This window comes from Raphanus sativus, chromosome 8, assembly GCF_000801105.2.
Source record: "Raphanus sativus cultivar WK10039 chromosome 8, ASM80110v3, whole genome shotgun sequence".
NCBI lineage: Eukaryota > Viridiplantae > Streptophyta > Magnoliopsida > Brassicales > Brassicaceae > Raphanus > Raphanus sativus.
Window position 1 is genome coordinate 17,871,559 of NC_079518.1, and position 17,947 is coordinate 17,889,505.

The following is a 17,947-nucleotide window of genomic DNA, read 5'->3' on the forward strand; positions in this document are numbered from 1 at the left end:
TATTTCTAGTTTTAATTTCTTATAACCATTTTCAGGTTAACATAAGACAAATATGTCATACAGAATATATTTAGACTACAATATGTTTATGGTTGATATTTTAAATTTATATATCTCATATGGTGAATTAATATTTTTTATTTCCTTTAAGCAAAGATTTTTTTTTCATGTAATTTCAGGTTGCTAATTGTTTTGGATCTTTATTACAGTATTCCTGACACTAGTACAAAAATTATTATATCTAATAATGTTAGTTTGGCCTTTTTGACCTACAACAACATTTTCCAGAACTACAATCGCCAACTAACTGAATGGTCATAGCTGCACAAAAGTTCTCACATGCTTGGTCATTTGGTTTACACGGAATATTGTCGTAGCATTTTTTGTAGTCTTGTTTTACTTCAAAGTCTGTTTAAAATCAAAATGATTACAATGTTGACAGTTATAAAAAAGATAAATATATGAGTATAAATAAAAGTAAACAGTAAAGTGAAATTAAATACCTGGGTAGCAATGAACATTAGATACTATGAAGAAGATAGTGAAAACAAATGCGATCAATATGTTTTTGGAGATAGCCATTTTGTATGAACTTTTCTTAATTTTTTTAGTGTTCTGTTTTGATTTATATTGTTATATATATAATAACATAAATTTTCATAAAAGGAATATTTCATTGACGAAGAAGGAAAATTTCATCAAAATATCCTTGAGCTTAATTTCTTGGATTATAGTCAAAATAATATTAAAATAAATTCCTTACTTTATAATATTTCATCTTTGGTTTCAAATGTTATTCTCTTTTTTATAGAAAATATCTTGTCAATATATGTTTTGTTATTTGTTACTGATTTTGCAAGTTCTATCGGTTATAGATTATTTCCTTAGTTTAAGTCAAAAATTTTAATTTATATTATATATTTAATATTATAAATTTAATATTTTTTTAAAAATTATATATTTAGTTTTAGACGAATCCAAAAGTTTATTTAATAAAAACTTGGCATATGGGGTTTTTCATAAGCCAAATACATCATGCATAATATATTTAAATTACAATATGTTTATGGTTGTTTTGTTCTACACACAAAAAATATTATTAATTGCTAATATAACATCAACACATATTTCATAATGAATATAATATTTAAAATATACATTAAAAGTAGGTAATAAATACTTAATTAGTGACATAAACTACACTTAGATACTATGAAGAAGATAGTGAAAACAAATGCAATTAATATCTTTTGGAGATACCCATTTTTTATGAAATTTCTTAATTTTTAGTGTTCTATTTTTATTTATATCGTATATACATATATACACACATATATATATAGTAGCATTAATTTGCACAAAATAAAATTTTCATTAAAATATCCGTGAGCTTAATAACTTGGATTATAGTAAAAATAAAATTAAAATAAATTCCTTACCGTATAATACTTTATCATATTATTTTATCATTGGTTTCAAATATTATTCTCTTTTCCTTATAGAAGATATCTTGTTAATATACAGTTTGTTATTTGTTACTGATTTTGCAAGGTCAATTGGTTATAGGTTTAGATTATTATTATGATTGAATATTACCTAAGTTTTAGTCAAAATTAATTAATTTGTATTATTATTATTATTTATTTTTAATATACATATATTTGATGTTAGGATTATCCAATAGTTTATTTAATAAAAACTTGGCATCTGAGGTTTTTCATACATGTATGTTATTATTTTAGTTCAGTAGAATCTTAGAAATTTTAATTTTTAATGTTGTATAATAAATGCATTAATTTGCAATATCACTAATAGAGAATTTTATTTTGAGTATTTATTTCTAGTTTTAATTTCTTATAACCATTTTCAGGTTAACATAAGACAAATATGTCATACAGAATATATTTAGACTACAATATGTTTATGGTTGATATTTTAAATTTATATATCTCATATGGTGAATTAATATTTTTTATTTCCTTTAAGCAAAGATTTTTTTTTCATGTAATTTCAGGTTGCTAATTGTTTTGGATCTTTATTACAGTATTCCTGACACTAGTACAAAAATTATTATATCTAATAATGTTAGTTTGGCCTTTTTGACCTACAACAACATTTTCCAGAACTACAATCGCCAACTAACTGAATGGTCATAGCTGCACAAAAGTTCTCACATGCTTGGTCATTTGGTTTACACGGAATATTGTCGTAGCATTTTTTGTAGTCTTGTTTTACTTCAAAGTCTGTTTAAAATCAAAATGATTACAATGTTGACAGTTATAAAAAAGATAAATATATGAGTATAAATAAAAGTAAACAGTAAAGTGAAATTAAATACCTGGGTAGCAATGAACATTAGATACTATGAAGAAGATAGTGAAAACAAATGCGATCAATATGTTTTTGGAGATAGCCATTTTGTATGAACTTTTCTTAATTTTTTAGTGTTCTGTTTTGATTTATATTGTTATATATATAATAACATAAATTTTCATAAAAGGAATATTTCATTGACGAAGAAGGAAAATTTCATCAAAATATCCTTGAGCTTAATTTCTTGGATTATAGTCAAAATAATATTAAAATAAATTCCTTACTTTATAATATTTCATCTTTGGTTTCAAATGTTATTCTCTTTTTTATAGAAAATATCTTGTCAATATATGTTTTGTTATTTGTTACTGATTTTGCAAGTTCTATCGGTTATAGATTATTTCCTTAGTTTAAGTCAAAAATTTTAATTTATATTATATATTTAATATTATAAATTAAATATTTTAAAAAATATATATTTAGTTTTAGACGAATCCAAAAGTTTATTTAATAAAAACTTGGCATATGGGGTTTTTCATAAGCCAAATACATCATGCATAATATATTTAAATTACAATATGTTTATGGTTGTTTTGTTCTACACAAAAAAATATTATTAATTGCTAATATAACATCAACACATATTTCATAATGAATATAATATTTAAAATATACATTAAAAGTAGGTAATAAATACTTAATTAGTGACATAAACTACACTTAGATACTATGAAGAAGATAGTGAAAACAAATGCAATTAATATCTTTTGGAGATACCCATTTTTATGAAATTTCTTAATTTTTAGTGTTCTATTTTTATTTATATCGTATATACATATACACACACATATATATAGTAGCATTAATTTGCACCAAATAAAATTTTCATTAAAATATCTGTGAGCTTAATAACTTGGATTATAGTAAAAATAAAATTAAAATAAATTCCTTACCGTATAATACTTTATCATATTATTTTATCATTGGTTTCAAATATTATTCTCTTTTCCTTATAGAAGATATCTTGTTAATATACAGTTTGTTATTTGTTACTGATTTTGCAAGGTCAATTGGTTATAGGTTTAGATTATTATTATGATTGAATATTACCTAAGTTTTAGTCAAAATTAATTAATTTCTATTATTATTATTATTATTTATTTTTAATATACATATATTTGATGTTAGGATTATCCAATAGTTTATTTAATAAAAACTTGGCATCTGAGGTTTTTCATACATGTATGTTATTATTTTAGTTCAGTAGAATCTTAGAAATTTTAATTTTTAATGTTGTATAATAAATGCATTAATTTGCAATATCACTAATAGAGAATTTTATTTTGAGTATTTATTTCTAGTTTTAATTTCTTATAACCATTTTCAGGTTAACATAAGACAAATATGTCATACAGAATATATTTAGACTACAATATGTTTATGGTTGATATTTTAAATTTATATATCTCATATGGTGAATTAATATTTTTTATTTCCTTTAAGCAAAGATTTTTTTTTCATGTAATTTCAGGTTGCTAATTGTTTTGGATCTTTATTACAGTATTCTTGACACTAGTACAAAAATTATTATATCTAATAATGTTAGTTTGGCCTTTTTGACCTACAACAACATTTTCCAGAACTACAATCGCCAACTAACTGAATGGTCATAGCTGCACAAAAGTTCTCACATGCTTGGTCATTTGGTTTACACGGAATATTGTCGTAGCATTTTTTGTAGTCTTGTTTTACTTCAAAGTCTGTTTAAAATCAAAATGATTACAATGTTGACAGTTATAAAAAAGATAAATATATGAGTATAAATAAAAGTAAACAGTAAAGTGAAATTAAATACCTGGGTAGCAATGAACATTAGATACTATGAAGAAGATAGTGAAAACAAATGCGATCAATATGTTTTTGGTGATAGCCATTTTGTATGAACTTTTCTTAATTTTTTTAGTGTTCTGTGTTGATTTATATTGTTATATATATAATAACATAAATTTTCATAAAAAGAATATTTCATTGACGAAGAAGGAAAATTTCATCAAAATATCCTTGAGCTTAATTTCTTGGATTATAGTCAAAATAATATTAAAATAAATTCCTTACTTTATAATATTTCATCTTTGGTTTCAAATTTTATTCTCTTTTTATAGAAAATATCTTGTCAATATATGTTTTGTTATTTGTTACTGACTTTGCAAGTTCTATCGGTTATAGATTATTTCCTTAGTTTAAGTCAAAAATTTTAATTTATATTATATATTTAATCTTATAAATTAAATATTTAAAAAAAAAATATATTTAGTTTTAGAAGAATCCAAAAGTTTATTTAATAAGAACTTGGCATATGGGGTTTTTCATAAGCCAAATACATCATGCATAATATATTTAAATTACAATATGTTCATGGTTGTTTTGTTCTACACAAAAAATATTATTAATTGCTAATATAACTTAAACACATATTTCATAATGAATATAATATTTAAAATATACATTAAAAAGTAGGTAATAAATACTTAATTAGTGACATAAACTACACTTAGATACTATGAAGAAGATAGTGAAAACAAATGCAATTAATATCTTTTGGAGATACCCATTTTTATGAAATTTCTTAATTTTTAGTGTTCTATTTTTATTTATATTGTATATACATATACACACATATATATAGTAGCATTAATTTGCACCAAATAAAATTTTCATTAAAATATCTGTGAGCTTAATAACTTGGATTATAGTAAAAATAAAATTAAAATAAATTCCTTACCTTATAATACTTTATCATATTATTTTATCATTGGTTTCAAATATTATTCTCTTTTCCTTATAGAAGATATCTTGTTAATATACAGTTTGTTATTTGTTACTGATTTTGCAAGGTCAATTGGTTATAGGTTTAGATTATTATTATGATTGAATATTACCTAAGTTTTAGTCAAAATTAATTAATTTCTATTATTATATTATTATTTATTTTTAATATACATAATTTGATGTTAGGATTATCCAATAGTTTATTTAATACAAACTTGGCATCTGAGGTTTTTCATACATGTATGTTATTATTTTAGTTCAGTAGAATCTTAGAAATTTTAATTTTTAATGTTGTATAATAAATGCATTAATTTGCAATATCACTAATAGAGAATTTTATTTTGAGTATTTATTTCTAGTTTTAATTTCTTATAACCATTTTCAGGTTAACATAAGACAAATATGTCATACACAATATATTTAGACTACAATATGTTTATGGTTGATATTTTAAATTTATATATCTCATATGGTGAATTAATATTTTTTATTTTCTTTAAGCAAAGATTTTTTTTTCATGTAATTTCAGGTTGCTAATTGTTTTGGATCTTTATTACAGTATTCTTGACACTAGTACAAAACTTATTATATCTAATAATGTTAGTTTTGTTCTAATCCTAGTGTTCTTGTCTTATAATAGATCGAACTAAAGAGAGTGAGAGAGAGAGAGTCGTATGACTTAGAGATGAAATGAATTGTTATTATTCCATGAGTAATGAGTTCCTTATATAGGATTACATAGCTTGGAGACAAAGTCTAATAACTTGGAGTAGGGAACAAGTAACTTGGAGTAGGGAACAAGTAACTTGGAGTAAGGAACAAGTAAATCTAGAACATTCCATAATAGACATCACACAATATTCATAACACTTCCCCTTGATGTCCATTATGCGTGTAAGATGCTATCTCGTTAAAAATCGAGATTGTAATGTCATAACCGTTTAGAGTTAGTAATGCGTTTGGAATACTGCCTCGTTAAAACCTTTCCATGGTAAAACCAAAAACCCAATGTGGTAAAAACGGGAAGCCATGGATAGGAAAAAGAGTACAGCCGCATTACTTCCCCTGAAGTGAACATCACTGAAGGCTTCTCAGTGATCGCATACCAATCTGCTGCATAAGCTTCCTGAGCGTGCATGTTTGTAATGCCTTAGTGAAGAGGTCGGCTGAGTTCTCGCTGGATCTGACTTGGAGTACCTTGACCTCTCCTTCTTTCTGAAGATCGTGGGTGAAGAAGAACTTGGGGAGAACATGCTTAGTCTTGTCACCCTTGATGTAACCATCTTTGAGCTGAGCTATGCATGCCGCATTGTCTTCGTAAAGAACGGTCGGCTCGTCTTTACCATCCGTGATTCCACATGCTTTCCGAATATGGTGTGTCATGAGTATCAACCAGACACACTCTCTGCTAGCTTAATGGATCGCCAATATCTCCGAGTGATTGGATGATGTGGCTGATATAGTCTGCTTGACTGATCTCCTTGAAATGGTCGTGCCTCCATATGTGAAAACATAGCCGGTTTGGGACTTAGCACTGTGTGGATCGGACTGGTAACCTGCATCAGCAAAATGCTTTCATGATATTCATGGTCCATTCGGATCATATGGTTTATCTCTCTTAGATAAATTCGACCATGAATGTCTTTGTATGTCCATGATCTGTCCGGATCATGACATCATCCGTAATCCATCCGGATTATGTTCTTGTCCATTATATATCTTATTCATATCCTTTGACCAAAACTCTTTATGAACTTTTAGTATATGTCCATGGTGTGTTCATGAAGTGGCTATTGTGTTATAGTTTGAAGTTTAATCAAAACTAAACCACTTTTTGGTCAATAGGACGTTCCTCTCACTTGGATGGTTTAGGTCGGATTTAAGACCTAGAGAAACTGGTCGGAACAAGCTGGACGGGATGGATTGGTCGGGACCAATGATGATTAAGGTCGAACTAGGTCGGACATGATCCTAGTCGGTATGGTTCCCTTTGGTCGTGAATCTGATGGATTCTCAGACCATTTGATCAATCTATTCTTGGTATGTTGGATCATAGATCCCAACATTCATATACGGCTAATGATCTCTACTATAGATCATCGTAGTCTCTTCATAGCCTTTCCAAGAATCAATCATCTTAATCATCCTTTCTTTAAGTATAAACACAAGGAATATATTGACTACTATATGGACTGATCTGAAACGTTCTTATAGAACTTTCTACTAAGCATCACTTAGTCTTATCATATCGTGTGTACATACACGCATGCAGCTGCATTTCAGTCCATGAACAACGCAGGAACGATGTTGTTCTATGAGAACTTCTTTCTCATTTCTCAAGGTATCTTATGTTACCTTTATATCCAGTGATATATCCAATGTCTACTACATCTTCCTTAGATGTCCAAATCTTTATTAATTTCGATATTGGGTAGTAGCATTCACCACCTAGGAATTCATTTCCTTGTTTCTTAGTCCCTGTGAGTATCTTTGTGTGATCAAGCCATTCCTTTTGAATGCTTTATGTAGCAACATGTACGACCACTTGTCTGTACTTTCATGTTCTACAGCTCACGATTTTCTTATCCTCACAAGACTCATCTGTTCACTGGTTAGATGGCGTCTATCTTATGTATTTGGCCAATACGCCCATCATATACATTCTTTACTATAACTCCACGTCCCATTCATTTCTCTATGATGAGTACTCTTACGTGGGTTAGTGATCCTCGCATTCTCTTATGCTCAAGTGCTTTCTCTTTATCACTTATGAGTGTGTGTATGTGTCGACACCTTATATAATGTTCCATCGCGTTCTATAGCGTTCTAGACATGATACAATCGATTTTATTATCAGGATCATTGAATACTCTGTAGTTTGCAAGGCTACAGTGTATGATACTTGTAGTTTAGGACCAGCCGGTCTTATCTCATTGTCTAGTATGGTTTCTCTTTCATGAACCCGGATCTATCATTATGAGCACCTTATCTCTTTATATCCGAGGTTCCTTGTATATGGAACATACTGGTCTATCTTGTGTAGACTTCTACAGAAACTTGATTATGTCTCTACTAGGACATTTATATAGTGGTGCTAAGCTGGTATGACTTAGTCATTCTTTCGGGTCTGTCTGGCTATCATTCTTTCTTTGTTTATGGACGTCCAGTACATATATATCTGGTCCGAGGATCTTTGCCAAGACTTGGATGGTTAAAACCATTCCACTTTTACTTTCTATTTACCAGCTTATAGCTTTCTCCATGATGTTGGATAGTCGGATTCATCTTGTATGTAATCCGTGTACCTTGGCCACAATATGATCACCTTTGTTTGGCTCATGGTCTCATTGAATTCGTGGGAGAAAGATCATGTTCTCTTATCCAACATATATTCCCGATTTTCATCTCATCCTTAGATGAGGTATTCCATCCTAGATGGCACATAGGTATGTGGTGGTTTATCCATAAAGTCTTAGGATGGTCTATATCTGGATTATGACCCTTTATCATCTTTAGACGGGAATATCTATGCTCACTTTATATGGCCTGATGTATCTTATCTTTCATACATGTATTCTTGTGGTGTACCCAAGCTTATAGACTTTTGAAGTCTCAACCTTATAGGTTATGCCTTATACGGCCAAGCTATAATGTCTTATGGCCTTCGGCCAGGCTTATCATGTTCGGGTTTTATAGTATGGTCATGGACCACACGGAGTGTTTATTCTCCCCCTCATGAACATGCTATAAAATACGTTTGTTTGTCCTCACTTAAGCGTAATGCTTGGACGGCCAGCATGGTTTTAGACCATGATACACGAATTTGTGGTCTGGTCATGATCACGGGTTTTGTCCTCACTACCCTCATGATCAGATTATACTTTCGTGTTGCTTGGAACAATGAAGCCTACTGAGTTTCCCTTGTGTACATGTTTCACAACGTGAGATCTTATGGGATAACTCTTTGTGCCTTATTAATCAAGTTCGAACCAGGATGGCTAATTCGGTCATGCCATAAAGTGTATAAATTCGTTGGTGAACCTTACTGGTTACCTAGGCTTTTATGCCTTATCACACTGATCCTTAGCATAGTATTAGATCAGTAGGGAGAATGTAGTCTCGACCTCTTTTATATGTATGCCTTTGGCGATTTTCATAAGCTAAAGGAACATTTCCTTTTTCTTTGCTTTGCCCATTGGTTTATTATTGAAACCATTTTGATGTGGCTTTTAATGCCATTTCGACCTTTACTCCCTCCTCGGCCATGATTGGATCTACAACCATGGTTATTGTGGTATCCTTGTCCACGGCCAGTGGGGATTTTGGGTCTCTCTCAATGGGTCTTAGGTGATAAATTTCGTGCCTCTTAAGGCCATGCCTTAGGCGTGCTGGTCTAGACATACTCTTCTCGAGTTTTCATTCTTATTTGTCAATCAAAAATATTTTTCAAGCAAATCAATCAATGAAGATAAAAGAAAAACTTTTATTAATGCTATAAAATTTTGAATGACAAAACATATTTAAAACAAAACACCAAATCATAAGTATGAAATCAGAATGTCAAAAGGCTTAAACAATAGCCGGCCAGTCCATAATAACATCTTGGACGTGGCTCACATTTGGTTCTCTATTCAATGAATAAACCAATCTCATCATCTATATGAGTCCACCCGAATTTTCTTTTCTTAGCTTCTTCAGCATCACCGTATATCATCTCACATTGATACTCGGCACTTATCTCCATAACATAGTCGAGTTTGTAGAGGTTGACTTTCATTTTCTGCTTCTTTTCCTCAAGAGCTGAAAGGTATGAGAGAAGGTCGTAATAGGTTGTGAAACCTTTAGCCTTCTGTGATAACAACACTTCCTTTGAATGGATCGTGTCACGAGTCTTGCTTAACAAGTCATAGTTTGTTATCACTTCACCACATAGTTTAAGACTATAGTTGATTCTCATAATATCAAAGTGATAGTCATCCACGGATTCATAATCCTGGAACCTCAGAGCCTTCCATTCTTTCATGGACTCATCTAGTAATGGCTCGAAGAACATGGTGTTCAATCTCGACCAGAGAACGTAAGGATCATTGATGTAGTTGCACTCATCATACAGATCCTTCACGAGATGCTTTCTCATTATCAAAACAGCTCTACGCCTTTCATATGCAAGGGTATCATTGCCGTATTTGATACACTTCCCAAGTCCTTTAGACTTTAAATCGGCTGAAGTGTTCATCGCCCAATCAAGGTAATTGTCTCCATTGAGATCATGGGCTGGGTAATCCGAGTGATGGAGTCTCGACATCTGAATCATATCAAAATGATTTGTGTTAGTACATACAATTTCTGATGCCATTGGCTATCCAAGAAATAAAAGGCACTCGGCCAGTATGTAAACAATAAGCCATATGGCTTGTGTGTGTGATCAATGCCTTTCGGCTATTACACAATTAAATCACACTGCCAGCAAACAAATAAGAGGGCCATACGGCCAGTTTGCATTCTCTTTAGAAATTTACTTTCTCATAACTCATCCATCTCTTAATCAACTTGTTTGATTTATAAATCCCTTGAAAATAGTGGGATGGACGAGTGCATGGTCTATCCATACCATATAGTATGCTACATCGACCCATGCGGTTTAATGGTCTAGTAGTACCATTCAGTACACTTCCTCGACCAAATAAAATGGATCGTGATTTAGCTGCACTGTGGTGCGCATCATCCATCACCAGTGATTGTGGATCACCGTGGATCATCGAGAATCATCGTGGATCACCTTGGATCACTGATCATCGTAGATCATCACGGATCATCGAGGATCATCATGGATCATAGATCAACGCGGATCATCGTGGATGATCACCGTGAATCACGGGTGAAAAATCTAGTTGCACCTGAGGGTGAACATCATCGACCATTGATTTTGTTTTATGGTCTAATTGTACTTAAGAGTACGTATCATTGACCTTTACTTCATATGGTCTAGTCATACCTAATGGTATGCATCATTGACCTAAAAGAAAATCATGGTCTAGCCACACTATGGTGTGCATCATCGACCAAAAGATGTGGAAAACATTAACCTTATGTTTTGTTTGGACATATAGCGTGTCATCCTTAAAGGGGTATCACTTGTTGTCCATACAAAACAAAAGTCATGTAATCACATACTTTATATTTTAGAGTTTAGGGTTTCTTAAAATCGGATTTAAACTTTAAGGATTAGGGTTTAAAATTCAAATCTGATTTTAGGATTAGGTTAAACATTGATCTTAAGTTTTGTTTGGACATATAGCGTGTCATCCTTAAAGGGGTATCACTTGTTGTCCATACAAAACTAAATTCATGTAAAACTATTAAGGGTTTAGGGTTTTGATTTTAAAATAAAACAAGAACTAAAATCAACCAAATCAAATCGCAAAACCTTTTAAATCGGATTTAAGATGAAGAGAAGTTTGAAATCCAAATTGCTTGAACCACAAGTAAAGATTAGGGTTCTTGAGATCTTACCTTAATCTTTGCCGATCTTTTTTCCTTGGTTCCTCTTTTAGAAACCTTGAATAATCAACAATGAACGTTTCAAAGTTGGATTAGTATGAGATCTAAGAACAATAGATATCGAAATTAAGAGAGATAAGGAGTTAGCGGCTATTAGGGTTTTGGATGATCTTTGACGGCGCGGCTTGCACTGGGAGGTGACGGCGCGTCTGGAGTCGGATTGCTGCGTGGTCTGCGGCGTTGGTTTCTTCTCGTCAAGAGCTTCAGTTTGATATATTACTCGCCGTCTGGATCCTTACGGTTAGGGAGATATGGCGGTTTGAAGTTACTGCCAAAATTAGGGTTTTTGTGGTCGTCGGATTTTAGGTAGGGTTTAGAGTCTCGTGCTGATAACGTGTTCAAATCCTAGTGTTCTTGTCTTATAATAGATCGAACTAAAGAGAGAGAGAGAGAGAGAGAGAGTCGTATGACTTAGAGATGAAATAAATTGTTATTATTCCATGAGTAATGAGTTCCTTATATAGGATTACATAGCTTGGAGACAAAGTCTAATAACTTGGAGTAGGGAACAAGTAACTTGGAGTAGGGAACAAGTAAATCTAGAACATTCCATAATAGACATCACACAATATTCATAACAAGTTTGGCCTTTTTGACCTACAACAACATTTTCCAGAACTACAATCGCCAACTAACTGAATGGTCATAGCTGCACAAAAGTTCTCACATGCTTGGTCATTTGGTTTACACGGAATATTGTCGCATTTTTTGTAGTCTTGTTTTACTTCAAAGTCTGTTTAAAATCAAAATGATTACAATGTTGACAGTTATAAAAAGATAAATATATGAGTATAAATAAAAGTAAACAGTAAAGTGAATTTTTTTTTTTTTTTTTGAATAAATGTAAAATTGTTTTCATCCAAAAACGTTTTTACATATAATGCATCAATTAGCTGAAAATAAGAAGCTACTACATTTTAATCAAACTCTTGTGCTAAACCACATCCTTAAACCCTTCTCCATCCTCTGATCACCTTGACGACGAATAGATGACAACCTATTCCTCACGTTTTTGTCTATAATCTTCTCTAACATGACATGAGGAATTTGCTTCCCTCCATGACGCCTACTGTTCCTCTCTCTCCATATTGAGTGAGCTGCTGCCTGGAAGGTGTATCTCATCAGAAAAAGCTTAACTCGATCATAGCTTTGTGCAAGCATAAGCTCCAATATATCCTCCCATCTTTCTGTGTATCCAGTACATAGCAAACCCCTATAAGCTTCCTCCATATCGAACTTGAATACGAACAAGAGAAAAACAAGTGATTTCTTGTTTCCACTTCCTGATTACACAATACGCATACTGGATCAATTGCAGGATTCCATCTCAACATCCTGTCACAAGTCGACAACCTATCCAGCATTGCAGTCCAAACATGAAACGCATATTTCGGCGTGGCATGCTTGAACCAAATGCACTTGCTCCATCTATGCTTATTGTATTCTTTACGAATCAACATCCAAGTATTATTTGAAGAAAAGATCGACTTGTAACACTCTGCTTTACTCCTCCATACTGCAATATCTTTCTCTTGATGATTCTCTGATTTAACTTTCTCTATTTCCTCTTCACCCATGTTCAGAAGCACAACTCGATGCTTTCTCCTTCTATGCTTCTGAACCACTTCTGCTACTGTCGAATTTTCTGGGATGCCCAGATCCATACATCCTCTTGTACCCAACACATCCCTCAAACGCCCCATTTTGCACCAATGATCAAACCAAAAATAAGTATTCTCGCCATTTTTAACCTCCACCCGATGAAAACTTTTAGCTGCATCTCTTGTCTTAAGAATTTTCTTCCACATCCAAGAGCCAACCGTAGTGGTTTCCTTTAGAGACCAGAAAGAGCCTTTTCTTATCAAATATTGTTGAACCCATCTCACCCATAAGGAATCTTGACCAGAAAGAACTCTCCAAACTAGTTTGAGGCAAGAAACTTCATTCACTTCTTTCAAAAGTCTTAAACCCAGACCTCCTTCTTCTTTTCTTTTACAAACTTCCATCCATCCCACTTTTGATTTTTTCGTACTTAACTCCGGACCAGACCACAAAAACGCTGCACACAGTTTCTCTATCCCATTTAGACATTGTCGAGGAAGCCTAAACGCAGATAACCAGAAATTAGTGAGGCTCATGATGACAGATTTTATCAACTGCAATCTCCCTGCATATGACAAAAACCTCCCATTCCAGTTACACATCCTGGTCCTGACTTTCTCCATCAGCGGCAAGTAGTCTGCTACTGTCATTTTCTTGGTGAGTAATGGCAAACCCAGATAACGAACAGGGAGCTGACCTGCTTCAAACGGAAAGTTCTCTAAGATTGCTTTCTGACTTTCACTCGAGATCCCAGCCATGTATAACGTTGATTTCTCCAAACTAATCTTTAGACCAGAAAGCTTTTCAAATGCATCAAATACTTGAAGAATCCCTTCAACTGATCTCTTCTGCCCATCTGAGAATACCATTATGTCATCTGCGAAGCATAAATGTGTCAAGAGAGCATTCTTGCATCTCAGATGATATCCCACCTTCCTGTCCATAACTGCTTTATCTAGCAACTTGGAGAGGACATTCATACAAATTACAAACAGCGAGGGAGATAGAGCACAACCTTGACGTAATCCTCTGGCACTGTTGAAATAACCAGCAAGCTCTCCATTGACTTGCACCGAGAACGAGGCAGTCGATACACAGAGCTTGATCCAGTGAATGTATTTAGCTGGAAATCCCAAAGCTTCAAGCATTGCTAAGAGAAAAGGCCATTGCACCGAGTCAAAGGCCTTAGAGATATCTATCTTCATGGCACACCGTGGAGAAATCTCACTCTTGTGGTAGTCTTTGACTAATTCAGTAGCTAGCAGAAGGTTCTCCATCAACAATCTATCTTTAACGAACGCTGACTGATTAGCAGAGATGAACTTAGGCATTATACCTTTGAGACGATTGGCCATAATCTTTGAAATCACCTTGTATAGCACATTACAACATGATATTGGCCTGTAATCTTTCATTTCCTTCGCTGTATCTTTCTTTGGTATCAAGGCTAAGATTGTTGAATTTATACCTTTGGGGAGGAAGCCTTTAATGAAGAATGACTGAATCGCTACCACCACATCATTCCCTATTACCGGCCAAGCAGCTTTAAAAAACTCTGTGGTATATCCATCAGGGCCTGGTGATTTATTTGATGGCATTTTGAATATCACCTCCTTTACTTCCTCTGCAGTAACTTCTCTGATTAGATACTCTTTATCCACTTCACTACACTGAAACTGCAGGAGATCACGCAGGATGTCTACGCTAGGCTCTTCATACTCCAGTGGCTTATAAGTAAGCAATTCAGTAAAGAATCTCTCAGCTTCATCTTTTATTTCTTCTTCTGTAGAAGCTATACTGCCATCCGGTCGCATTACTTCCCTTATAGTATTCATCACTTCTCTGATTTTCGCAGCATTATGAAAGAACTTATTGTTCCTGTCACCAACCTCCAACCAGTGCATCTTTGATTTCTGCTTATACACATCCTCTTCAATATCAGCTAGTTTCTGCCACTTCTCTAGAGCATCACACTCCTCTCGCATAGCTTCCGAGCTTGGATTCAGTAGAGTTTCTCCTTGCCTTTCACATAATGTTAAGAGAGCCTCCTTCGTCTGCTTGTGGATTTGCCCCAATTTATCTTTGCTAAGAGATCTCATAACTGGCTTGAGACCTTTTAGCTTCTTCCCAAGCCTATACAGAGCTGAGGTAGAATGAAAGAGACTATCAGTTCCTCTCCAGAATTCATCAACCATTGGTAGAAACTCCTCCATTGTGGCTATCACATTAGTGAACTTAAACGGCTTCCTCTTCTTTTGCTTCTCCTCCGTATCAAAATGAATTCTGCATCTAAGGTGATCTGAACATCCTCCCGGCTCAAAGACACTGTAAGCTCTCCCAGATCATGAAGCGCAACATCATTAATCAGTACCCGATCCAGCTTCTTGCATATTAAATTTCCCTCCCTCTTGTTACACCATGTAAAAACAGGACCATGAGAACCCATATCCATTAGAGAGCAGTAGCTGACTAATTCTTGGAAATCCCTCATCCCTGCTGTCACATTAGGATTAGTATCATAGCCAGAGTGTTCTTCTCCTACAAGAGTCTCATTGAAATCTCCACAGATCAACCACTTCTTACCCCTAAACATTGGCGAGTCTTTATGATTTCTCAAATCCTCCCATAAGACCTTCCTTTCTTCCATTGTGTTCAGAGCGTACACAAAGGAACAAAACATCTCCTCTTCCATTCCTTCCAGAAGAACAGAACAAGTGATTAACTGACTACTTTTGAAAACTGGAGTCATCCTTACAGACGGCCCCCATACCACCCATATACGCCCAAGATGATGATGCTCATAGTTAGCCATGTACGACCAATTATGAAAAACCGAGCTCATAATTCTACCTGCTTTACCTTCCTTCACTCTAGTTTCAATCAGACTTCCAAACTGTAGAGACTGCCCTTTGACCCATTCGCGGACTATTCCATGTTTTGACAATTTGTTAAAGCCGCGCATGTTCCAGAAGAACCCAGTCATCTAGCATTACGAGGTTTCTTCTTCTTATTCAGATCACTCGGGCCATCTTCCTTGTTCTCTGAACAGACACATCCGGAAGAAATCTATGTCTAGATTTAGATCCTCTTGGCAGATACTCTCTCAAACTAACAACTTCATCTTCTTGTGTTACCTCCATATCCAAATCTTCCTTATCCTCTTCCTGCTCATCTTTATCTTCTATCACCTCCTCTTCTTTATTACCAACTACCTTCATATTGCTATCTCCTCCAATTTCTTAATACTACCTTCCTCTTCATTATTTACAGTTATTTCTCCTTCCTCTTCCTCATCCTCCAGGCTCAGAACTGAAAATCTTGAACTGGATAGTATTGAAACCTGACCATACTCAAGATTTTTAGTAGCTACAGGAGTTCGACTACCCTTTCCTGGCGAAACTTCCACCCAATCTTTCTCACCCGTACTCTTCCTGATACTTCCTACTGCCGACTTCTCCAAAACCTCCATAATATTTGCATTTTTATTTATCACCGCAACCTTCTTAGCCTCCAACACCGTATCAACTTCAGATCTCACAACCTCTTCTACTTTCAACTCTCCCCTCTTCGCACTACCCCTCTCCCCATTAACCTTCTGCACTTCAACTTCTACTTCACTCGTTTCAAACTTTCTTCTGCAGTTACGAACCAGATGCCCCCATTTGCCACAGTGAGTGCATTTGGTGTAACCACGGGTAAGAGTATTCCACTAGCGTTGTTTTCCCTTTGAAGCTGAAGTTCATCGATTTTGGTAACTCCTTTGAAAGATCAGCTTGACCAAACACCTTTGCCACCTTTAGGTTCAGACATTGCTCTGGTTCAGGATGTAGCCTCGTAGGTATACCCACTGAGCTTGTGACGAAGCTTAGCCCCTTCCAGGAGAACATATCCATCGGAACATTCTTCAGGTGAACCCATAGAGGTATTCGAGTACGTCTCCTGTTCAATATCCTCAGTTAATGGTGACCATTTCGCCATGATAACTGGAATTTCAGCTATGTTCCACATTGCTCTCCGAACAATCCTATTCCTCAGATCTGGGTTGCTCACCTTTGAACTTCATTGTTGTTGGATTGATCACATAGACGTCGAATCATCTGCGATTTGTCGCTTTGAGCCCAGATCTTGTTGACAATCGCATGAACCTTGCCTATGTGAGGAGCTTTGTCGAGAAATCTTCCAATTAGGAAATCTTCCCAAAGAGGAGCAGCATCTTTGAAAATTCATCTGGTACACTCACAGAACCAACCCCATCCTCAATCTGAATATCCATCTCATACTTCTTTAGAATTTTCTTCCCTTGAACCGCATTCACCCACTCCCAGTTTCCAGATCCGATCGAATCGACTTAGGTTGATTTAGATCCTTCACCTCCGATATCATAGAACCTTCTTTTCGCCTCCAATACCATAGAACCTTCCTTCGCCTCCGATACCATAAGAACCTTCCTTCGCCTCTGATACCATAGAACCTTCCTTCGCCTCCGATACCCTATAGAACCTCCAGCCTCACACCATCTCCGATAAGTTTGGAATCACTTCTTCCGTAACCGTAACCCCCGATTTTTTGTCCCCTAGCTCCGAGCGCAGTAGATATCTCGATCCCCCATCGGAGGACCAGATCCTGCACCAAAATCACCGAA

The 17,947-nt window shown here is 34.2% G+C and overlaps 1 protein-coding gene and 1 pseudogene across 1 annotated transcript; both read right to left on the bottom strand.

The window, feature by feature from the left end:
- Nucleotides 1–9,722: 9,722 nt before the first annotated feature.
- On the bottom strand, nt 9,723–12,115 carry LOC130498798 (uncharacterized). The gene is made up of 2 exons (XM_056992407.1): nt 11,656–12,115; nt 9,723–10,447 (listed from the first exon to the last, which is right to left on the bottom strand). The coding sequence occupies exon 2, from the start codon at nt 10,445–10,447 to the stop codon at nt 9,770–9,772; it is 678 nt and encodes a 225-aa protein (XP_056848387.1). The 5' UTR covers nt 11,656–12,115; the 3' UTR covers nt 9,723–9,769.
- Nucleotides 12,116–12,624: 509 nt separating this feature from the next.
- On the bottom strand, nt 12,625–16,288 carry LOC130499020 (uncharacterized; annotated as a pseudogene).
- Nucleotides 16,289–17,947: the final 1,659 nt, after the last annotated feature.

Coding starts and splice junctions, on each gene's coding strand:
- LOC130498798 (XM_056992407.1), bottom strand. CDS start 10,447: ATGTCGAGACTCCATCACTCGGATTACCCAGCCCATGATCTCAATGGA.